We start from the raw sequence: 25517 nt of genomic DNA, 5'->3' as shown, positions 1-25517 counted from the left end.
ATAAATCCTGCAATAAATTCATCACCTCTCCTTATGTCCTTATAAGCCTGTATTAGCTGAGTTATGTAGCACATGCCAGCCTTGAAAGCAACATCACAGTTATGCCTCTTTAGTGATTTGCACAAAAAAGCAGCAATCAAACTCCAATACTACACACATACATTATTCAAGCTCCAAATTAATTCACAAAAATGACCCATGTTTTATAAGATAATTCTATGGTTCTGTGTATTATAAATATAAAATACTGCCCCTTTTTTGTGCATGCTTGCAGAGTCTTAAGCCCATATTCCTAGGGTCATATAATAAAATTCCAGGAGCAAATTTTTTTTATCATGTGTCTCTGGAAGGATTCAAATAAATTTTCCAGTTCACTACAAAGTAAGCAGAACTGTCGTGTGTGGCTGACTCTGCCCTGCCATGTTGGCTGATCCCTTCACCTCTCTCTTTATCACATGCCAAACTGGTTTGCTTCCAGATTCCTAGCCTGCCTTTCCCATTCAAGTCCTGCCATGGGATTGCCCCTGTTCCGGGGCTCATGCTCAGTTCCTTCACTGCTCAAATTTTATTACACAAGAAACAGAGCTTACATTCATCCTTTTACAATTTCAGATTAAAGGGACTACAGAAATAGGGAAACACATTCCTGCAAGTTTAAGACTACTAGGTTGTACATTTTTTAAGTTATCTGTCTTCAGTTATACTGATCACAGCAGAATTTCAAAGAAAACAAATGAGAACCAGAAACCAGGAAAGCACTCCTTAACATCCTAGTAGTTCATGTATGTACATATTCCATTAATTGTAATTTGACAACCACCTCCTAGCTTGTTTTAGAGGCTATATTATTCCTACTGAACAAATGAGTTCTATAAAACTACAAAATCTCCTGGAAACCCTGTCAGGTGTTAATGTGCTAATTAGAAAATAATTGACTAAACCCACGAAAGCAGTAATAAAAAGTTAGAATACTGCTCATTCACTCAGTGATACAGAAGAAGTGCTCTAATACCAAAGGTTTAAGAGCCAAAGGACCAGGCGGGTGCCTAACACTTCATTAGGTTTTATAACTGAGGAAGACACTACAAATACCAGAAGCCAGTGGCCACCACCTCCTCCCTGCTGACCTGCAGGACAGCTTTCACTGGCTGAAGAGCCTGGAAGATCCCCGAGGGAAGCTGCAATGAACTCCCTGGCTACGCGGCATGTGGGCCCTGTTAGAGAGAGTCTCTCCTTCATTGTGCAAAAAATCTGACGTTCATTACTGAAATCAGCCCCGTATGGCTGAACCTGCAACTGGCTTGAATTCACTGGAGAGGGGAAAAAGGTGAGGGCGGCCAAACTGTTTGGAATGCAGCTAAAATACTTCAGAGAGTTTAAGGTTAAAAGGGATCATTGGATCACACACTCTGACCACAGGCCAGTAAGTCTTACTACCAAACTGAGCTAAGGAGCTTGGTTTTTATTAAAACCACTACATTTGCATTACATTATCTCAGCTCCTGACCACTGATTCTTTTTGTTTTGTTCTCTTCTACCATTTTAAAAAGCTTTAGCACAGCAAATCTTGCAGATCTTTTTGACAAATTGATAATGGGTTCACAACGTATCATTATGAGAGGCTTTCTCCAGTACTATAATGTTCTGCCAGGTCTTTCCTGCACCACTTGATCTTTAATGTCAAGAGCCACACACCTTGTTCTATCAGTTCCCATTAATACACACTGGAATGCTGGTAGTACATATCCAACAGCCAGACTGGACACATTGTACCTAACCAAAACAGTTTGCTTGACATGATTTTTAGACAACTTTTTCTAAGACATAAGTTCTCATTCCAGAGGCATGGTTTGTATTTGCTGGAAAATTTGGCAGTAAATATGGCCTGCACATTTGGCCATTTGAAAGTGTTAATTTTATTAAGCAGTCCAGATGACATTGCAGTTGCTCTCACAGTACTTTACTAAGTTACCATTTAGCACATCCACAGCTTTCATTAACAGTGAGTTGATCTTGGATCTCTGGTAAAAATCTTGAAAATGCTGAGCCTGCAGAAACTTGCACACCCCAAAACCATGAAGACTAGCCTCTGAAAGCTCTTCTGATCTTTCAGAAGTTCAAAACTATTTCTCTATTTAACACACTGACCGTTCAACACCATTAGTCATTAGAAGTACATATGGTGTTAACCAAAAGATTCAGAGACCATTTTGCAGTCCTACGCCTACTTAGATTAAAAACAGAAGCCATGAGGTTCCTGCAGTTACTTGTATCAATTTACCTGTGTTACTGAATAAGGCTATCAAAACTTTTTATAAGGCGAGGTGACTGACACTAAGGATATCTTATCTCTTTATCAAACCTCTTTTTCTACTGTTTTTCCTGTGGTTTATATTAAAACAGTAAAGAACAGTACAGGACATCCAGCTTGGTCTTTTGAAAACGGACAGAACACAAACGATTTTCTTTACTTCTTAAGAACTTTTCATTTTAAGATTTATTAAACCCCAAACTTAGCTACTTCCTCAGCCAACTCGGCCAAGATCCCACGGTGCAAATCAGCCAGACTTCATTAAAAACTGTCTAGGTTTGCTTGGAACAGAGCTCTCCCTACGGACCTCACCAATTCCAGCCACGTGCTGCCCTCACAACACCTGGCTTCTCCCAGGTACGGCGGCGCTGCTCATCCAGCTGCGGCCCCTCAGACCCATCTCCAGCCCCTCCTCGTTCCCCTTTTGCTCTAAATTCCCTCCGCTGCCGTACGCCCAGCGGAATCCCCGTCCGGGGGTTCGACCGAGGTGCCAGCACCTGCACGGCGGCGGTGGCGGCGGCTCCCGCGGCCACCCCCGCCACATTCCCTCTCCTGCCGCGGGGGATGTGGCGTCGGCGCGGCCCCCCAGGAGCGGGCGGCCGGCTCCCCTCACGCCGCCGGGCGGGGCCGCGCTCCCGGCATGCCCGAGGGGGACGCTCCGAGGCGGGCTAGGTGGGCGGAGGGAAGGAGGGCGGGAGGATGCGCGCCCACCCCGCCGCCGCCGCCACCGCTGCTTCCCATTCCCAGGCGCTTCCCATTCCCACCCGACGCGGAAACCGGCGCGCAGCCGAGCCGCTGTAGCCGGCGCGCAGGGCGCATGCGCGGGCGGCCAGGAGGGCGGGGGCCGGCGTTCAGCGGGGAGCGCTCCGGCCGCCGCTGCCGCCCGCACTCCGCGCTGCCGCCCGCCGCCGCCGCCACCGCTAGCCGGGACCGGCGGCCGCCGCCGCGCACGGCCCGCGCCCTCTCCCGCGCCGCGCCCTCCCGGTGTCCTGCCCCGCCATGAAGTTGAGCAGCCGCGGCCGGGGATGCTGCGCGGGCGGCAGCCGGGAGCGCGGGCCGCCGCCGCGGAGCCCCTTCGTGCACCAGCTGCGCTTCAGCCCCCTGCAGAAAGCCAAGGTAGGGGCGTGCGGCCGCCGGGCCGCCCTTCCTCGCCGCCGCCGCCGCCTTCCGCGCGTCCCCCGCGGCGCACCGGCTGCCGGGCCGCGTCCTGCGGCGGGCGGGGGCTCCGCGGCGCCGGTGCTTTGTGAGCCGGCGGAGCCGGGCAGCGGTGCGGGGCGTGTGCGAGGCGGCTGCCGGGGGCGGCCGTGCCCGGGCCGGGCGGGAGGCTGGGGGCGGCCGTGATGCTGTAGTGCGGGGCGTGCGCCTCAACTTGTGCTCCGTGCCTGCTTCAAAGGGAAAGAAGGCTGTTGGTGATCGTTTGTTTTGGGGGTCTTCTTGTGGGTTTTCTTGGCATTGTGAGATTTGGGAGTTTTTTCTGGTTTTCGGATTGATTTTTTTTGGGGGGGGGGAGGTTTGGCTTTTTTTTAAGTTGTGGTTTTTTTTTTGTGTTATGGTTTTGGGTTGTTTTCTGGTTTTTTGGTGGTGTTTTTTTGGTTTTTGTTTTTTTTTTTTTTTTTTTTTTAATGGGGAGCCGCTCTTTTTCAGCGTCAGGTTAAGGTAGGTGTTAACCTGGGCCGAGACATCCCGGTGCGGATGAAGTTTTGCCCCTGGGTAAATGGTCCCAGCGGCGTCATTTAGGCGTTGTACTGTGCAGGTAGCGGTGACTACAGGAGGCGGTATTAAAATGCAGATTTGCAGTTGCGTGGCTTGTTATTTCATTGTTTGATTTTATGGGGGTTTTTTCCCCCCTCCTCCGTGCCTCTGCCTCGCCTCGTACAGTGGGCTGTAAGTGGTTGGGTATTCAGAGGGCATGGCCCTTGTCTTAGGCTTTCGGTAAGATCTGGGTCAGTAGCTGGAGGAAGAAATACCGTCAGAGGCTCACCTAATGAGGGGCTGGCCATTTCTGCCGCTTCTATCACTGTCATACTTCATAAAGCTTTTTTGGGTGCCTGACAGCCTCCAGTACCTGTTAATATTGGAAATTATGAATCACTAATATTGAGCCTCTTGGGCCAAGGCGCTTTAGTTCCAGCTTTGTTTTGCATTTAAGTGAAGTTCGTTGTTGCACTGCCCTGTTGCTGCCCAGATGCTTAACACAAGATATGTATGGCCTGACTTAAAAAACATCAGAATGTGCCTCATATTACATATCAGGCAGCCCAGGAATTTATAGTACATTCAAGTAGAAAAGGTTTTCAGTTTTATTTAGTTGCCCAGTATGTGTTCAGTGGTTGCTCATAAATTGTTGCTTGAGCTGGAAAAGGGAGAAAAGGTTTGTGTCATCTACTTCATTTAGTTTTTATCTAGAGCTTCCTCAATAAATTGCATAGTTGTAAAGATTTCCTTTCCTAACCATACTTTGTTCCTGAAGTCATGATTAATGCAGTTAATGAGATAGAAGTCTTTCAGGGAGCAGAGAGAAGCAAAGATAGCACATGTTCATAGGGCCTAGGAGTGTCTCCAGTTGTAACAACTAATGTTGCTTTCTGCTTGGTTATTTATAAAAAAAAATTAAAATACTGCTGGGAGAGGAGAGCAACTCTGTTTGACAGTTTTTGTAGTATTGAGTCTCATAGGAGCTACTAGCATTGGTGATCTGATGTTAGTCCTGACAGACCTTGAGGTGCTTTGTCAGGGAGGTGACTGCTTGTACAGCACACCTGCTTTCTGCGTGGGCTGCCTGTGTGTAGGTATGAGATGGGAGCTCTGCCAATGGATTTCAAGGATTTGTTATTTCCAGTGAAGATGAGATGTGTTCAAACCGCTGTAGTTTGTCACAGTGCGCAGGCCAAAGGAGCAGCCTCCTCACCAGACTGTGTCTCAGACTTGATTTTTAAGCGAGCAGTCTTTCACTGATGTATGGCAGCATCGAGTTCTTTAACCCAACCTCCCTTCAGTCTTACTGTTGCAGTTTTATGCAGGAAAAAGCCCATAAGCTGGCACACTGAACTGTGGTAGGTTTTTTCTTTGCCTTAGTCATGCTTTTCCAGCCTCTTCACTGATTAAAAGTTGTGCTTGAGACAGAAGCTGTTGAGGCAGAGCTGTGGAACTGCTGCACTTGAGAAGAAATGCTCCCCAGGTGAATTACAGAAGTGTGCATTCTCATCTGAGCAGCCTTGGAGAGCTACGGAGCGCTCGGTGTGAACTATTGCAGCTGAACTCACTTCCTGCTCAGCTGTAGGCATGTGTTGTGTCACGGCCTTTTCTGTCTGTCCTGTGCATCTAACTGGGCTTTCTGGGATTGCATAGGCTATCGAGGAAGGTTAGGAATGTAGCTACAAGAAGTAGGGAGCCCAGGGGACTGGGAGACAAGACTGCTTTGTCTGGTGTCTGTTGCTGATGGTCTGCCAGATAGCCCCATTATCTTTGCTACAACCTCGTCCGGCACTCTGCAAGAGGTTAGATTAGCTTTTTTATTCACTCATGCAGCTCAGAAGTACATGCTTTTTAGCATGTTCCAGCCCAAGTCTGTGGGAGTGAAAGAAAGGTAGAAAGTGAGAGGGTAAAACAACCACGAGAAAGAACAACGGTGCAGAGAAATCCTTTTGACCGTCAAGGAACTGTTCAAGTCATCTTTCATTGACTTTATAAAAACTGGGAGATTACAAGAGTGTAAAAGCAGTAAGACTGTTTCAGAACAGTCTCATCAGTGGAAAGTATGGATATTTTACCCTCATCTGAGGGTGACAGTAGGGCTCATTCTTGAAGCTACCTGTTTTATTTCAGTACTATAATACAAAGATTCTTTCTGTGAGAAAGACATTATTTTATTAACCATGGATTTTGTTCATGCTAACATCTTCTGGGCACCTGTCATGTAAGTCCAAGCTCTTGATTCTTGTTACCACTGCAGAGCTGGCAAATGCATTACTGGAGCTGTCAGTGAGCATCTGTAGCTTTTTTCTCTGCTACTTCAAAACACAATACAATGCCATTTTCCTTTCTTCCTGTCTTTCTGGCCCTTTTATTTTACCAGTGCTGGTGTTCATTTGGTGCCTTGGTGAGCTGATTCGGCTCATTAAACCAGTATATCATTGTGTTTTTGTGTTCTGATTATTTTCTTTTGCTGGAATGGCTGTGTTTTTTCTCACTAATGAGCTATATTGGCTCATTGGTAGCTCACATAAGTGCTAGAGCTGACTCAGGGGGAGGATTGAGGAGAGAGTGAACAGGACCACTCTTTCACAGCAGTGATCTGTTAGATTGGCTTAGCTGCACAGGAAAATTTATCCTGCTGTATTTATCTCCATGGATGTGCTTGCTGGGGAACTTGCAGAGTGGGGAAGTGGGTAGTGAGAGAATCGTTGAGGGATTAATTCCTAGCTCCTGCACTGCCATCTTTGGTGAGTTGAGCTATGGGGATGATAATAGTGAGGAAGTATAAGTGTAAGATGTGATTTCTATCTGATATGTGTAAAAGAAAAATAAAAATGTCTACTGTGTCAAATAGTATTTCCTTTCTCAGTGTTGTGACTGCTACTTTGTAACAAGTCATGGAAATTTTGTTGGGAATAAACTGGTTTTAGTGATGTTTCTTATGGTATTGGTAATTTCCAAGTTGCATTTTTTTTAGCTTCCCTGTGCATGAGAGCTATGCTACTGCTTTTCAAGATAGGAAACAGACCTAAAGAAGTAGAAACAAGGGTACTCTGTGATTCTCTTGCTCAGCACTTAGATACATAGGACCAGATACTTTGGAGAACTTGAAACTTGAGTTCATATTTAAACCTTCATTGTGAGGTCACACTTAAATCTGAATGCAGTCTCTCTAAACAAGGACAACATATGATACCTGTGTAGTTTGTGACTTGCCTTACATCAGATTTAAGCCCTTCTGATGGAAGAATGGAGATCAGTTTCCCAGGGCAGCCTTCCATTACAAGCTGTCCATAGGTCTTTCACAGTATCCACTGCAGCTTCTGAAAAATTGAGTTGGATGCCGTAGACCTGCAAATGTTAAGTAAGAGGTAGTCAACCCCCCTCTTCAAATTTCTTCAGTCATGAGCTGAGCCCCTCAAAGTACAACTCTGAATGGACCTTTAGGGGATTGAAAATGTATCTCAGAACACAGTTATTCACATATTACTTATTACCAAACAGAATTTATAGTTTTAGTCGAAGACATATCTCTGAACATCCCAAATATGTAGGAATGTGATCACCAAAATAATGCGTGCATAAAGTCAGAGCCAGAGTGTAAGTCTCCTGCATTCTGGTCTCTGACAGTGGCCAGTGGGGACAGGATCTTCTCCTTTTTTGTCTGACACTGACTGTGTACTGTTACTGTACATAGGTTTTACAGGATGGAAGCTTTCTTACCTGGGAGGATGTCTGAACGTAGATGTAGACTGAACTACTTTTCAAACGCTAGCACCTCTCTTGATTCCTAACCTTCTTCAGGAGGTAGACATCATTTTCTCTCCTGCCAAATTTCTTGTGTCAACAAGTACTGAGCTACTGCCTGCTAAAAAGGGGCTGGTGTCACAGCCAGACCCTGTGCATTTGGTGCATTTGCTTCCTGCTGGCCATTACTATGCCCGCTATCTCTGGAAGACCAAGAGGCCTTTTCTGCATATTTATGCCATCTTTTATGGCATTATGCACGCAACTTCTGCTTTCATTCTTTTACTTGGCACTAAAAGGATCATTGGTACAAAGGATTGGTACAGAGAGTCAAGGGATGGAATACCTCACTACCAGTCACCTGCCATTCGCCTTTGCTCTTGAGTAGGAGAAGACTTGGAGGAGTGGGAGGGAGGGAGTGAGGAAGGAGGTGTGAATCTCAAAGGTCTGTGTCCTCACCTGTATTTTGCTTCACTTATTTTTTAGTGGCTGGTCCTTCTCATTTTAGAAATTTAGAAGGCAGCAGCTCTCATCTCCAGAATGCTCCTCTATTTGCTGCTAGACATGGTGGTCTTGTCTGTGGATGCAGAGTTGTGTGAGTTGGTGTAACTTTGGTGCTCATCTGACAATTTTAGTGTGTGAAGTTTTACTGGTTCATCTGGGAAACTAGCCTACCTAAGGAAAAAAAAAATCCTTTTTTTTTGTCACTTCTGCAAACTAAAGCAGAGTCTCCATAGGGACTGGAATCCTGTTCTGGAGAGTGAGATTGTGGTTGTTATGAGATGATGGTGCCAGTCTGAAACAACACTGTAAAATCCAACTGCAGTGGGCTGGTAGCTTAGGGCTTGAAAGTGGTATCTTGGGCTTTTCTCCTGCTGTGTGTTCCCTGCACCTACCCTAGATTTACAGATTTGTGCACCTACAGAGTGAGTTGGTTGTTGAGCTGTTTTAGGAAGTGAGAGGAAGTGGAAAGTGAGCTGCATGATGACTAGATCTGCATTGGGGAAGAGAAGAATATGAATTAATCTTTCCACAGCAGCCTGGAGATGCATCAGATTAAGCACAACATGAGACAGCACCTTATGCATTGTTACTCATCCTTGCCCAGCCATGGTGATATTGAAAAATGTGCTTTTTTTAACCTTATCTGGCATATCTGGAATTAGATGGTATTCTGCTGTTTCTACCATTAATGCTTTTAAATTAAGAAATGCTATTAGTTTCTAGGAATCACTGACCTTTTCAGTATGAACTTGTGTTGGAATAATGGGTTTTTTTAATTATTATTTTTATTTTGCAGATTGCCTTCATGACCTTGACTCTGTTTCCTATCCGACTCTTTTTTGCTGCTTTTATGATGTTGCTGGCCTGGCCTTTTGCGTTCATTGCTTCAATGGGATCTGACGAGCAAGAGCTTGAAAAGCCCCTCTCCTGGTGGCGAAAGTGAGTCACTGATGTGGTGAAATACTGAGAGAATCATTATAAAGTTCAGCAGTTTGAAGTAGAGGAGATGGGAAATACCTTTTACCTGTCTCAGAGACCTACTTTTCTCTTCAAAAGAAAAATATAAAAATTATTAAACACTTTCCTCAGATTGCGAACTAGAAATGCCTGAACTCTTTGATTTGCCAGGTGATCCAAGAATTACACTGGTAATCTCTGGCTTCTTATCTTTATTGAGGAGGTAGTGTGAAGCTTTGTTGTGGCATCTTCCATTGCATTTATTCCTGTAATGTCAACTTCTGGTTATGAAAATTGACTCTATGGAATGTGCCCAGATCTCATATTCTAAATTGTTTTAAACTGTTTCACCCCATTGTCCTCTACCCTCTGATGAACTGACAAAACTCACGTTGATTCCCCGAGGGCTTGCCCTGTACTTTGGTGCTTATTGAAAGTCTGTAGTTGCTTTGATATTGCAATGCTAATTAAGGTAGAATGTAAGACAGTGTCCTCCCATCCATGAAAACTGCCATTTGAGGAGCAGGAAGGGAGGTGTGTATCACCTCTTCTATAGACAACTTTAAAATTAGGAGCTGGCACTAGAATGAAGGAAGGTGATTGTGTTTGGAATCACAGGAGGGAAGGAGGTTGAGAACCACAGAGGCATGTCACTTTACATTTCATTTGGAGCGATATCAATACAATAACTAATGGAATAATTGTCTGCCTTCAGTCTTGCAAACAGTTATTTTGAATCTTTTTAGATTCTCCCTTCCTCATTTATTCCAATTTTCAGTGTTACCCTGCTCTCCAGCCTCCAGTCCCTGTAAGTGTTAAAATTTGTGGTGTTCGATTTTTGTGCTCTGTTGATTCAAAGTTTCGCTTTTCATGATTGTCAGACAGTTTAAAAAAACAAACAAAACTCCACAAAAAAAAACCCACCACAACTTTCTCCACCCCACCAAAAAAATAAAAAAAAGAAACAAAAATCAAAATCACTTTAGGAGAAGATGGGGAAAGGGAAGAAAGTAAAATATTTCCAGAGGTCTCATATGTATCCTGTAGGCCTTCTTATATTTGAGAGTTTCTGCCCTATATTTGTCCCTTTTTGCTTGGGTAAACTTGAAACCAAGAATCAGGGTAAGTGCATTCTGGCAATATCCTAATAGCATACTTCAGGACTGAATTTATTAGAGCTTTTTAGGTGTTACTAGAAAACCTTACTGGGCATTGTGTAGAAGAAACTTAACAGTCATAGTCTGAATAAAAATTAACAATGTACTAAATGACGATTTTGGAGACTAGAATGAATTAGGGTTCAGGTATAAAATGAAGTTGAACAGCATCTTGCCTAAAAAATGGTTTTAAATCAGCTGAGAAAGAGAAGAACAGAGTGTGTGCAGTGTTCCAGCTCTGTTTTAAGCACCATATCCTGTCTGAACTTCCGTCATGCATGTAATTTTTAATTTTATTATTTTAAGGTGTTCCTGCAGCAACACAATAACTGTTTTCCCAACTTTTTACAGGATAGTGGATATTTTGCTGAAAGCAATAATGAGAATGATGTGGCTTGCTGGTGGATTCCACTGGATAAATGTAAAAGGCAGACGGGCATTGCCAGCAGAAGCAGCAATATTAACGGTGGCTCCCCATTCTTCCTACTTTGATGCCATTCCAGTAACCATGACCTTCGCCTCCATTGTGATGAAGGCAGAAAGCAAAGATATTCCTGTCTGGGGAAGTAAGTTGGTAGATACTTCATTTTTCAAGAACAATTTTAAAATGGTGGCTTAGGAAGTTCACTGGGTGTGTATGAGAAGGATTGAAAGAGAAGAAAAAATTCTCACCATATATTATAGCAAAATTTCTTTTCTAACTGGTCAACTCTGAATGTCAATAAAAAACTTGAGGCAGGAGGCAGAGGGGAATGTTCTTTTTCCACTTTCTCTGAAATCAAATCCCCATATGAAGTTAAAGCAATCCTACAGGACTCATGGTTTAATTTGCAGTGAACTTGTAACATTTTAAGACCTGGCAGATGGAAAAGCAAATTAGGATGGGGCTATGGAAGCAAAGACTGAGTCTACAAAGACTTGGTGCGAGTTGGGGTGCCCTCCCAGAAAGGTGTTTTAAGAATGTGGTCTGCTCTGAACACTACCCTGCCTTGAGGGAGTGCTGCTAATCCTTCACACATCAATAAGTTAATTTCAAAAAGAGTGTGAGAGATGAGCACAGGAGCAGATTGGTGTGCATTTGGGTTTAGTCATGACAGAAGCAGATGCCTGAGTCAGTAGTGCTTGAATACTATATTTGGAATTATTCATGTATGTTCTCACAAATATTTGAGGGACACCTGTGATTTTTTGGTGCAGTTGTGACAGGGAAAACAAGCTTTTGGGCTTGTAGACTTCTTAACAAAGTCTGTGTTGAAGCAACCCCCACCATCTTGTGTCTAGTGACCAGCAAAGTTCAAAGAATATCCCTGTGTCTCATTGTGTAGATTTTTATGGGTAATATAAAAGGGACAAAAGATTTTACTTTGGCCATGGGTAGGACTCTTAAATGTAAAAGTCTAACAAAAGCTTTGAGATCCTTTGCAACTAAGTGGAATTAGGCTGTTGGTACTGACATCCTTCTGAAATTTAATTAGACAATGTGTTTTTAAGGTCACATTCAAAAACAGAAGCTGAGACACAGCCACAAATGGTGAGTGGTTAGCTATGGAAGTTTCATTTCAGGAATCTTGTCGTATAAGGGTCTGCCTTTTATGAGGTAAAATTCAGGCCAGATCTATAGTTGCATCTTAATTTCATTGAATATCTTACTAATGGTGTTTAGAAATTTGTGGCAGTGAAAAATCTATGTAAAAATGCTTTGAACCAAAAGAAGAAGGGTGCAGACAGGCATGTGTTTTTGAGGACAAGTGTATGCAAACAAGCATAGTGTGAAAACAAAAAGAAATTGAACTCCCTTGTTCAGTACTGAAAGAAGATACTGTTGTGAGACAGTATGTTGGCAGTCTTATACAGCACAGGTGTATCCAGGCCAACTTGGGCTTTAGGAGCAGTCCAGACGTGGAAGCAGGGGCTGATTTATCTTCTTTCTCAGGTGACTCAGTTGACTGTTTAATAATTGCTGGCTCAGCAAAATGAATGTAATCTGTGTGGAACTCTCTTTGGTTTGAAGGTGGTCTGTCTGGAGGACCCAAATTAAATGGGGTAACTCCAGTCCCTGTTGTGCTACTGCAATATGATGAAAAGGCAGAATGGCATTTGACAGTGCTATAATAGCTACTAAGTAGCCCCACATGGTAGATTCAGTTGGAGTCAGGAGAATCTGTAGGGATATGGAGATTGTAGTTCCCCTGAATGTAACACAAATAACATGTATTAAGAAGATCAAATTATTTTCTAAATATTTAATTTCATTTTGAGGTGACTTTTACAGGATTCCATTTAAAGTCTAGACTTCCTACAATACATTTTAAAAATTATTCACTTCATTTAGTTCATATATGAGTAAAACCAGTTACAGAAAAAGAGAACATGTAGTGATTTGATGGAATATTACTGGAATGTACAGTGCAGTCAAATAAATGAATGTTTCATCTTGTATAGCTGCATTTGCTTTATGCTGTGCAGCCACAAAAGTTATGTAGTTACTTGTGAAATGTTCAAAAAAATGCCACAGGAGTGAGGCATACCAAAGGTCATAACTGGGATTGAGAGTTCAAAAACCATTTTTGTTTTTAGGGGTGGACTTTTATATGAGCAACATTAATTATAGCAGTTTGCTTTCTTTAAGTAAGTGGACCTTAACTGAGAGGTAGTAATCACTGTATTGATTTGTTTGGCTTAAAAATTAGTGAGAACTTCCCAGTAAAACTGTTTTTTTTAAATCTCTTACTGTTTGAGAGAAGTTTTCTGTGAAGCAGATAGTGCTGACCATCTCCTTTGATCTACTATTTTAATCCCACCTCTCTACATGCACACACATTAAAAAATACATTTCATGTTATCAGACCACTGATAGTTCTCTTGTGCTTATGTGATAATGTGCTCATGTTTTTGTTGGATTGCCTGGTGAATTGTCAACACTATATTCATCAAGAATTTATCCCAGAGCAGTCAGAATCATGTGTTCTTCAGTTTTGTAAGTCCTGCAAGCTTGGTATACCACCTTCAGTAAGATTTTGGAGCCAGTCACTGATATTCCTAAACTTCTTATCTCTTGAGTCTTGTGAATGGTTATTCTGAATCTTCTGGGAAGCTTTGAATAAAGTACATTCATTTAAGTATCTGAGCAGACTTAAATAGGTAAAAAATGAAGTGGCAGAGGAAATTTAAAGATCATTTCCAGGGATGAGGACTCTGGGTGAAGAGTATATCCTCATCCTGTATATTTAAGTACGATATAAATAAATTGGCTTTTTGATGTAAGGACAGTGTTTATTAAGACATTGTACATTGTATACCAGAGGGATCAGGTGCATTAGCAGGCACAAAATGATCTGATTGCTAAATGGTTACTGAGATTGGTTCTGCAAGCATTTTAATAGGTTTCTGGAACAGCTGCCTATATTATTGTACCCTTAGTTAGTCAGTCATGGAATATTAAGCTTCTGATCCACTTGAAAGTCCAGATGATTAAAAGCCTGGTCTTTATGGGATTGGAAGTATTCCACAAGTGTATTTGTGTATGAGGGTTTTTATTGCTGTCTAACTTGAAGGCAGCTCTACTGATTTCCAAAGTCCAGTTTCAGAAGCAGACTTATGTCTTGCGACTCTTACAGATATATTCATCCTTTTTAGGAAAACAAAGAAAACCAGATTTAAAAATGCTCTTTGCTTCTGGGATAAGAGTTATGAACTCTTCAGTCAGTGGTCAGTAGTGAAGAAAATTATCCATTTGGCACACACACAAGGTTAACAAACTCTGGGGAGGAACTGCTTGCCCATATATAAACAGTATTTCAATGATCATTAAAAAAAAATCAGTATCTGGAAAGGAGAGAATGCCAAACAGATGGAACATGTCATGATGCTGAAGGAAGATGTATGTTTCTGTACGATGATTTTCCAGAGTTTTGGTAGCCTAGAGATGTGAACTTTGCTGGACCATTTAAGTCATACTGTGGGAAAATGCATGTAGGAATCTGTTATACATTACATGGTCTGGAGAAGTCAGATCAATTTATCAGTACAGATCCTTAAACTTCCCTGTTTTGTCTGAATCTCACTTCAAGTCAGGACAAGGTTTGTGCATAAATTTTGGATAGTTACACTTCACTGTCTTATTTTTGGCTGTTGAAGCAACCTGGATAAAAGTAGTTTTTCATTGCTGCAATGATTTGGTCCTGCTGCAGAAATGCTTCAGTAAGAAGGGCAGGAAATTTATCAGTAAATATGAATTGATGGGGACTTTGGACCACTTTAATGATTTGAGCATTTTCAGTGGTCTGAACTTTTAGAGACTAAATGTAAGTGAAAAGTTAATTTAAACTTCAGGCAACTTCTCAATATCTCTAACACCACTCTGAAAAAGAGAGGGAGTTGATACCTGTGAAATGTACAGGATGATATGTTACCTTAAGTTTATAAAGGGGAAGGAGATAATTTGTTTTTGGCAGAACACAGCAGAGCTACAGAGAAAGGGAGAATCATACAGTGCTATAAAACTATCAGTTCTGTTGTAGATGGTTTTTTCCACACCTAGTAAACTCGTGAATTTTTGTTCAAGCTCATTTTTTCAAAGTGCATTATAGGCTTTTCTCAAGCATCATGACTAAAAGATGAGAATAAAAGTAATTCATGGGAAAGTATTTATGCTTGGCTAGCTGGGTATGTTTTCATGTCAAAACTTAAAAGGTGCCAAATTACCCACCAGCTTTGTTGTGCAACCTAATCCTCCAGTCCTGCATCCCAAGTGCCTCCCCACCCCTTCCATACAATACAAGGAAGAGAACTGTGGTAAACCCATAGTTCTTCTGTGAGAATCCCACATTTAAACACTTATGAGATTCACTAAAACAGTCCTTAAACTCCTTATGGAAAAATCTGATCTAAGATGAAGGCATTACAGATTTCTTCTCATTTATATACTGTAAATCAGGGCCTTGAACACTGAGGTCACCAGGATGAATGCCAACATCCTGTGCTGTGTTGGCATTGTAGCCTGCCTTGAGTACACACTTGAGCTCCCCATTTCTGAGCAGCATCTTGAAGTTGTTGCCAAGCTTATCCATTTCATCTTTAAAACCCTCTGTTTCAAAAGTCGGTGTTTCCTTCAGACTGTGGGCACCCAGATGGTCCTGCAAGATTTCAGTCTTGCAGAACTTCTCTCAGATTTAAAATACTTGCATTGTCACCTGTGTGTTATGGGTATGTGTTTATCATTTGGCTTGGAGTCCTGGAAAATTCTGTAAAAATTACTTCTCATTTAAACTGCTGCTGGAATGCTTTCAAACCACTATCTCTAGTTAATATCATTTATTGAAGTTACAAACTGCAGTATATAGGAAAGCTTCAAACCAATACTGCTGCCTGCCTTAAATACTTTTTAGTTTGGCAGTAGAAGCTAAAACATAAAACCATGTCCTCATACAGGTGTTGCAGGTGTGTCTGAGATAAAAAAGAAGTCTTTGTCCTTCAAGGAGTCCTTAACATTTTTAAAGACCAAGCCAAATACCACAATTTGCTTCTGTTAAAGCTAAGGAGGGCACTGATTATTTACTTCCCACTACTGACCTTTCCTTGTCCTATAGGCTGCACTGTTTCCTGCCTTTCTCTTTAGAAGCAAGGAGAGAACTTTCCCATTAATGTTGCCTCCCATTCATTAATGCCGTGAATGCTTGGCATGCCTGCAGTCAGGTGGTCCATCTGCTAAGCATTTAGTCAAACTTGGAGAAGTTTTCTTGACATACATTTATCTTTGGTTGTTGATTCAGACTTGAGTCAAAGAAATATATATATTATATATAAATCTATATATAAAATAAGATACTACCACCAGCTTTACAAATCTCTTATAGAGTATCATGACTATAATAACACTTCTTTTATAAGAATAAGGTACTTCCAAGTGCAAAAGATCCTAATTTTGGTTGAATTAAGTTTTGTGCATTGATACAACTTTGTGTATTTGTTGTGTGTATGTTTCTGGAGTTTTTGCATTTTTGAGGTCTCTGTGTCCATATACACAGGAAGTAAGTGTAAGAAAACCATAATGGTTTTCTTCCCCTATAACTTTCAGAGTGCTTTTGAGCCTCTTGTAGATTTCTTCTTTTCTAAGAGCGGTTTTCATATTGGATGTTATTTCATTAGAAGAGTTGAGAGTTCAGAATTTTGCAAGCATGTACATTTGAATAAGGTAACTCTTGAAAACTAAGCCCAAGGTAGCGCTTTTCAACCTTTTTCGTTCATGGGTTTTGTACCCCTAAATACAGAATACACAGCATGGCAACTGCTATAACTGTATTTTTTCCATACTGTGGAGTAAATACTGTAAATGAATATCCCACTGCAGCCTACTTGTACAGCTTACCTCCATGTTAAAGGCAAGCAGAGCCAATTGTGCTGCCTCTGTAGGATTCCCTCAGAGTGTCAGGGGAATGTAATGATGGGGTTTTGTGTTGTTTGGTAGAGAGGCCAAGTGAATGCCTCAACTTCAGCATTCTCTGCTTTTGCAGCCATCACTTTGTTGCTGATTCTACAGTGGTGCAAATGTAACTGCCCACTCAAAAATGCGTGTATGGATACATTTTAGATGAATGGTATATAGTGCCCCAAGTCTTTTCCATAGGTTTTTTTGTTCTCTGGTGCCTTGTGGAACCAGTGGTGATGTTGCCAGTGTAAATGGTTTGCTACAGTACTTTCTGCTGTTGTGTTATGCAGCACTTTGTGTCTTGAATTGAAACAAGGTTTCCTCACACATACTTGCCTGCAAAGAGGGAGGGGAAGTATTTTTTTTTCCCTGTTGTCCTAAGAAGTTTGAAGACACCAAGTGTATGTATTCAGCTTATCAGGAAAAAAGATGGGTTTTGCATATTCATTGTGCTGGTGCTGAAATTGATTGCATGGGAGTTACGGTTCTGAAATCACTTGGAGCTGCCACCCTGCTATTAATTAAAGCAAGACTGAGTTTTTGCAGGCTGTCTTTAAAAAGGCTGTTTCAAGCAACTTTATGTTGGTTAGAATATCTGTGGCATTCTGGCTGCCCTGAGAGGCAGAAGTTTTAATGATTTACTGGCAGCACTTTTTAAATTGCATATGAAATGCCTGCCTAAGAAGGTAGAATACGGCATGTCAGCTGTCCACAGGGCTCCTTGTATGATCTGAAATTGGGAATGAGAGGGACTAGATGAAAAGGGACTGACACTGCTAGAGAAAAAGCTGGAATAATGACACTCACAAGATCAATTTTGTGAATTGACAGATTCTCTGTCATTGCCTGCTAGATTTGATAATTCAAGGGTGGGTTTAATGGAGTGAGAGGAGCTGGGCAAGCACATTTTTCAGACTCCCTGAACTCTTGAGCTGTGGTCTTCACTATCTAGTTACAGCCAGTCTTGGACAATTAAATTGCTGAGCAGAAGAGCATATGATTTTATTCTGTTTATTGAACATGTTGCAGAGTTCTGCTTGTTTCCTTTAGTTGCTCGGTATGCCAGCTGTCTGAAGCATTTTATGCTTTCACTTCTGGCCTGACTTCACCCTAGTCCTGCCTATTCCTTGCATCATACACTACCTTAGGTACTTTCTCCCTGTGTTTAAACTTAACTTCTTACCACAGTCTCATCTTGGCTCCTATTTGGTATGTTTTTCAGCTTCTCTTTACAGACCTTTGGCCCTGCTCCTGACTTGAACAGATCGACTTGGTATACAGCCTTTGAATTTTCAGATTTGTGTGTTTACTGAACATGAAAATATGTGGTGAAAGTAAAGGTCTGTGTAGACTTGTGCTCTGTTTTCAGAAGTAGTTAAGAAAAGCAAAATTTAGCTTTCCCTTGGTGTGTATTTTCAGCTTTTTACTGATGACTGAGAGTTTCAAGTTCACTTAGTGTTGGACTTAACCACTGAGGGCCTGGTAGCTGGTGTCTCACAGGACCTTCAGTTGCTGTTTAATATTAAAACAAGAATTCTGTCAGCCTTTTTAGTCCAATGTCTAAGGAAGTAAGGCTTAATGTAACTACCCTAATATGCTAATTCAACAGGCGGGAGAAATCCATAGGAAGCTTTCAGTTGCCTCTGTGTTTCAGCATACCAGAGTAATTTTTCTTTGCACGGAGGTGTGTTGCTGTTTGTGGTGCTGGTCATTTGTAAGATAACTCACCTGGTGTTCCTCTGGAGCTTAGTAACATTACAGTAGCTTGCTTTTGGGAAGGTTGTACCAGTAAAGCTCCCAAGTGTGCCCATCTTGACTGTACAGTTCTCAGATACTGATGACATCAGTGTAGTCTGATGTTTTCTGTCACACTGCCCAAAGGAAAATCTGTCTGCTTGCTTAATTTCATGCGTGATAAATAAGACCCTGCTTGCAGCATGTCCTCAGAAGAGCCTAGGAGTTCTGGAATTATCTTATTCATTCATTGGCCTGAAGTAACCTAAATTCTGTCATTTGGGCCTAATGTAAAAGAAACTTCCAAGTGAAGGCTGGGGATGTTGGATCTTTTGCTTTCCTTTATAATGTTTTTGTTGTGGAGTAGTAAATTGCAACAGTGGGGCAAACTCAGGAGTAATATTACTAATAAGAAAACAATTATGATACCAAATGTGGTTTCCCTTGTTGTTTTTATTGCTTGTTCTATGTTTATGGGGTTTTTTTCCCCTTATTCTTTTTGTGTTAGTCTTTTTGTGGTTTGTTTTGGGGCTTTTTTGTTTGTTTTTACCTCGCCTTGACATTAACCCCAGCTGGCCAAAGATGATCTTTGCTCCCCTGACATGCAATATTCTATAGATCTTGTCTAAGAGTGGGCATGTAGGAAAAAGTACAAGAGCACGGTAACTTTTCTGGTACACTGCCTCCTGAGCCTTGGCAGCTTATGGGATAAAAGCAATATTTCAGAGGCTGGCTGAATGTTTGGGAACTTGCTGCAAGGTTTGACAGACGAGTTTCTCAGAACCTTCAGCACTGAAGGATTTTGGTGAGTTGATGGCTAAACTTCCAGTGGGATAACACCATAACCGGCAGCTTTTGCTGAGTACAGGGCTATAATTCCTTACACTGTTTTTTTCTTCACGCTTTAAGCACTGGCTGATCCGTTAATGTAGCAAGTCTATCCTTGACAAAAGCAGATTATACAGTGTCAGTGAACTCTTCTCACAGGGGCTGGAAAGATGAAAACTGTATTTGAGGAACGTAGAATAGCTGATGTTTTAGTGACTCTTGAACCTTCAAATAAGATTACATGATACAAAAATTACTAAAAGGTTTTGGAAGACAACCTGCTTAAATAAAGGCACGGAGCACTATATTTGAGGCTGCTTCTCTTGTAGTGCTTTTGGACACTGAAAAAGAGCTGTATGGTCTTCTTATTGTTTTGAAAGTATTTTTTGGTATCCTTGTGACAGACTTGCATGGAGAGTATCTTGTGGATTGATTTCTGATTTTTTGCTCATGTTCATTTTGTGTCTGGCTACATACAAGAGGTTTCCCACTGAGCCAGAAAGAGGATGTCTGAGATCTAATTCAGCTGGTATGAGGAACAGGCAAACAAGTGACAAGTGAGAAAATGAGCATGCCTTTTCTGTTGACACTGATTCTTCACAAAAAATAACATCACTGTGTATAATATCTTGGGTGCTGTACCTTTAGTGGAGCTGAGCTGTCTTGGAAGACAAAAGCTCTAAAGACGGAGACAGTTTGACTGACAGGATGTCTTTTACAAGCACTTAGGTAGCAGGGAGATTCCTGCTGCTTTGCTGGTTTAGGAGTGGCTATAGACTGTGTGTTTTTTGTGGAGGAAGGAAATGGCCTGTAGACAGCCACAGCTGCATTGTTGCAGAAAACTGCATAATATGTACCATCATGTTTTACATTATCTGTAATGTTGTATGTATTGATCTATTAAAAACTGAAAAACTACAAAATGCCATAATTTTGAAAACTGTTTTCCTCGCAGAAACTTGAGAAAATATTTCAATAAAGCTGCAATAGTTCAGCTGAGTATTGGATTTTGCAGTGTAATATAATAAAGTAGTTACATTCTTTTAACAAAAATTTTTGTCCGGAGGACTTATTGGTGGTGGTGGGGGAGTGGGGATGTATGGAGGGGGTGGGGGATCTTTTTCAAACAACGGGAAAATAAAGGCTGGTCCTTGTTTTTGTTTTCCCTCCTCTTCAGCTCTAATCAAATATATCCGACCAGTATTTGTATCTCGGTCAGACCAGGATTCTCGCAGGAAAACTGTTGAAGAGATAAAGAGGCGTGCCCAGTCTGATGGTAAATGGCCACAGGTACTGTATTTTGCTACTCTGTAAGAGATGGTATTTGGCATTTTCAGGCTTTGGATATGCAGTTTGCTTTTTTTCATTGTTGGTGGCTTTAGGTGGTTTGGGGTGGTGTGAGTGTGTGTGAAATTTCCCCCATCCCCTCTTTCTAGAAGATAAAATGTAAGATTCTCATCTGTCTGTCATTGCATTGTGTTTTGGGGGAAACTGGGTAAGTACATGGCTAGACAGCTCTTAAGTGGTACTAAATGGACAGACCATAGTAGGTGAGGAAGTCCCCTAAGAGGAAAAAAATGAAGTGCTCAGCAGAATACCTGGAAAAGCACTGTATGTTCTTGTCCTTTGCAAGATTATGGCATTGCCATTGTTGGAGATGTGATACTGGGCAAGGCAGCCCAAAAAATTTGGATGTTCCAGCAACCACCTCTGTTAAAACACATGATGAAAATATGGACAGAACAAGTGGCTCAGGGCTTTTTTCTGCACCTTAAATGAGGCTATTTATAATGTGCCTTGAAAGAGAGCAATGGAAAGGAAAGGATGATCTATAAGATCTCAGATTCCTAGAAGCGTGTGATTATTTTACAAATTTGAAGCATTCCTGTGATTTTTTTGAGATTTAGGGTACTGTATATTTTTTATGGGATTATTGCTGCTGACAGTGGGTGTACCTCTGCATACTGGACTGCAAAAATGTTTAGACAGCTATAAACAATGCAACAGGTAATTTACAGCTTTTGCATCATGAGTTTCATCATTAGATTTCAAAGAAGGCTAGGACAGAGTGGGCAATAAAACAAGTAATGTTAGTTCCAGTCCATTGCTTTTTTCCCTTATAATATGGATTTGGGGGGCTTGGTTTGTTCTTGTACAGTTTACCCTGTTCTGCTGAATTGGTTCAACTTAAGTGTTTTTGCTCCTTTTTTTTAGAATTCTCTTCAGGTATTTTCAGTGTCTGTCATTTGGGCATCTGTGCACATGGCAAGTAATAGCAAAGAGAAAATAACTATTTTCTTAGCCTGTAAGCAGGAATTTTGTTCTGGTACACAACAGACTATGATACTTTATCTAGCACCAAAATCTTTAGTGAAAATACTCATACTTAACAAGTGTTTCTTGTCATTGTTAGTGTTCCAATAAATACAATTATTATTGGAGGAAAAGAAAGAGACAAAATCACAGATAAAGAAAAATATTTTTCCTATTAAGGTAGAAGTTTACTTGACATCTTCAGCAACTTTTTTTTTTTTTACTCTAACTGAACTGTCTTTCCCGGAGAACATTTTTGCTGTAATCAGTTAATAGCAGCTTTAAAAATATGTGTTTATAAATAAATTCACATTGAAATAGTTCTTAAAAGTAAACTTTTTTTTTACTTCAAGATAATGATATTCCCAGAGGGCACTTGCACAAACCGATCCTGTCTAATTACATTCAAACCTGGTAGGTATTATGCTCATTTCTCTGTTCTCTACAGAATGTCCTTGTATCTTCATTTTCTGAAATACCAGTTGCATTTTAATTTGCTTGCTGTTGCAGAAGTTGAGTTAAAAACCTTGTAATAGGGTGAAATAGGAATATAAATTTTGATGCTACAGGAAGATTGTAATTCTACTATTGAACAAAACAGTTTCAATAATTCAGGTTTTTTCTTGGCTTCTGAGATACATATGAACTGGAGGAGTAATGTTTCTTACTGGGTTTTTGTTTATGTTTGTGTCTTTTTGCCTTTTTATTTCCCTTGCCCCCTACATTTCCTATATTGGGTCTGTCATGCAGCATTTACATACTCACTGCTACCTTAAGCTTTGTAGTGTATCTGTTTCAGGCTGCCCAGCATTTGATTTGTGTTGTATTTGGCTGATCCTTCTCTAACTCTTCTGTGGAGTTGCATTCTGGTGAAGATGGCACAAAAATGTTTCCCATGTAACACTGTAACAGAGGCTGCCATTTTTTACAATTTTTACATAACCTCCATGTTCTAAGCTCTTTTCAGTAATATCACCCTTTTGGTTTATCAGATTAGTAGAGGTTGTAATGCTGAATGTTGCTGCAGCTGTAAACTGCATTTCCAGTAGGGACAAATGCCAGTACTGCAGCAAAGCACTAATCTTTAATGCAAACCTGCCTTTATCATGTAGGTAGGGAGATGGTCAATAAAGGAGCTTCAGTGAGCAAGGCAGCTGTGAATGTGTTTCTGGACTTCCTAGTTTTCTGCCTAGTTTCTGCTCTTACTGTGTGTCTTGTGTTTTGTTTGGCTTGCAATTTAAATATCACTCTTGGAATATCATGCAGTGAGTCAGCACTGTGGTTCCTTGCACTGATTCATTTGCCTGAAGGAATCTCAGAATCTCAGACTTTTCTCTCAGCTCTTACCTTTTTAGATGAAGAGATGGTGATTAGGGAAACATCTGTTCTGTAGCTCTTTGCTCTCCTTCTCTCTCCACCTGAATCCTGACCATGCTTTGAAAGCTAGCCTGAATCCTTCATGTGAGGCCCCGATTTCCTGCTCGCCACTATGCCATAGACATTCCAGGCACCATGTATTTCATCCTTACATTCTCACTCTATCTTCCTCTGCTCTGGTCTAGTACATGCTGCTGTCTGCCTCTTGACTGTCTTACTTTTCCTACTGAAACATGCATCTGTATCCATCCAGTCTTCCAGAAATCCTTTGCTTCAAAATTCCTCACTTATATCATGTTACTTTAAGTCTCTATTCAAGTTATTTCTATCTGGATGCCTTTCCCTGTTCTACTAACATGGCCTATGCTCCTTGCTCTAACTACGCATTTTCTTGGCTTTGTGTTTAAATGGTAGTGTTGTCATCTACCACTCAGCTTTTGTCAGCTTTGAATTATTTCGAAAGTTGCTCAGACTGTTCTTTGAGACTGAGCAGAAGGTACCACTGGCCTCCAAATCTCTTAAGGATTCTATACAGACCATCTTCATTTAAAGATGTTGATAGTCCATAAATTCCTTTTAAGTCCTAACAGTTATTTTGTAAAGCAAATGTTATGCTAGGAATACAGTGTACTTCAATTATTCAGTTCTTAATTTTGATTGGAATATTAGGGAGACCTTAGTGAACTGTCAAGAATAACATAATTTGGGTGAAATTCTGAATTTCTTCATGAGAGAAAGAGATGTTAAAAGAAGTCTTGAACAAGATACTTATTATGCTTACCCAATCTTTGTATTAGAAACCAAGAAAATGTTTAGCAAATGACATAGAACTTGTACTGCTTGTTTATCAGAACTGTAATTTTCCCATGAAGTGAAGCAATGCTTTTGAATAATAGCTCTAGTTCAATATAGCTTTAGTTCAGTTTGTAACTATTAGTTTTCCCATAGCTACAGAATAGAAGTGACATTAATTCTGTTATTTCAGAGATGACAAATTGCCTATAAATTATTGTTTTTCAGATAAAAATGGAAGGCTTCTTTTACATAAGAAAGCCCAAGGTCTTTACCAAAAATATTGTTGACCACAGGGAATAAATTAATTTAACCATCTTGTGCAAGTTCATTTCTTATATTCATTTATTGAGCTGAATTTGGTTCTAAGCTTTGACTTGTGTAAATGACAATATGTATAAGTGGTAGAGGATAATTTGAGAGATAATGTAAACAAACATTTTTAATTAGCTGTCTGCTGAAAAGGAGTATATACATTGTCATTCTCCAGTGCTTGCTTTTTTTTGATTACTTTTGAGGCTACTTTCAGATCCTGTTGTTTCACCATCAGCTACTTCCTATCAGTCTGTTAGTTGTATAATTTTTTCTTGCTGCAGTAAATCTCTTCTCTACCAAAATTCACTATTAATTATTTCTGTATTGTATGTGCCTTCTAGGAGCATTTATTCCTGGGGTTCCTGTACAGCCAGTGGTTTTACGTTATCCAAACAAACTGGTAAGTTCAGCTTGCAGTGTCCTTGGAAATTCAGGGTATTTTCCTTTAAGTGCATTGGCCCTTGTATAAACTTTTAGACTTAAAAATTCAAAAATCATTCCTAAGTTATTGTTTGTTGAGCATTTATTCATTAAGCCTCAAGCAATATTAGACAGTTTAAATGTTTCTTCTTTGAAAGTTGTTCAGGTTGTTACAAGAGATACTCGACAAATGGCAATTTCTGTCCAGGATCTGTTTTCCTAAGTGCTCCCTGTTCTTGCAGTGTTTGCTGGAGAGTTTCCTTAATGTCATTTATTGCTGGAAGATGTTTCTGCATCTCCTGCCTTTGGGGGTGTTAGACATGAATTACTGTGACTGGCTGAATGGTATAAGACAATGTGTTGAGGTCCTCTGCACCTTTATAAAGCATCATCTTGTCTGTTTTACATTCACCATGCCCTTGGCTAAGGAATTAGCCAGTTTGCACTAGTCCTCCAATGTAAATTATATTCAGGTAAAATGCAGATTATAGTGTTTATTTACAAGATCTGAAATTTTTGTCCCCTTGTGAAGTGGAAGGTACTTAAGGAGAGTATGAAGAGTGTCAGAAGTAAAATAAGGACTGCTATTACTGATGCAGGTCACATCAGAACATCTCTGACTTGAGAACCCTTGTTCTAAGGAAGGGTTTTGTTCTTGGTACCTGAGTAGCTTACACATAGTTCCATCCACTGTTCTTTCTGTCATTTACAGTTGAATATAAAACATATGCTTGATTAAAAAAGAAAAGGATCCATGCAAAGTTTATATACACAGCCACCATTTGCTCTTGGCTGAGTCATGGTGTAATGGCAATGGTGTAATGGTTTGCAGTAACAAACCCCAAAATTATCTTGGCAGATGCTGTGACAAGTGTAGCAGCCTGGTATGCTTACATAGTATCAAGTGCATTGTAGCAGGCTGCCTGGGATTTTTCATTAC

General features: G+C 40.8%; 1 protein-coding gene across 1 annotated transcript in view; it reads left to right on the top strand.

The window, feature by feature from the left end:
* Positions 1–3010: 3010 nt before the first annotated feature.
* The window catches only part of LPCAT1 (lysophosphatidylcholine acyltransferase 1), a 61099-nt gene continuing 38592 nt past the window's right edge, over positions 3011–25517 (top strand). Inside the window, exons 1-6 of the mRNA XM_064430576.1 lie at positions 3011–3427; positions 9054–9196; positions 10723–10937; positions 20538–20650; positions 22027–22087; positions 24499–24557. Coding sequence (XP_064286646.1) covers positions 3311–3427; positions 9054–9196; positions 10723–10937; positions 20538–20650; positions 22027–22087; positions 24499–24557 — 708 coding nt within the window. The 5' untranslated portion in view covers positions 3011–3310. The remainder of the gene's footprint in view (positions 3428–9053; positions 9197–10722; positions 10938–20537; positions 20651–22026; positions 22088–24498; positions 24558–25517) is intronic.

This window comes from Passer domesticus, chromosome 1 (assembly GCF_036417665.1).
Source record: "Passer domesticus isolate bPasDom1 chromosome 1, bPasDom1.hap1, whole genome shotgun sequence".
NCBI lineage: Eukaryota > Metazoa > Chordata > Aves > Passeriformes > Passeridae > Passer > Passer domesticus.
Note: the sequence above shows the minus strand (reverse complement) of the source record. Positions and strands in the feature narration are given on the sequence as shown.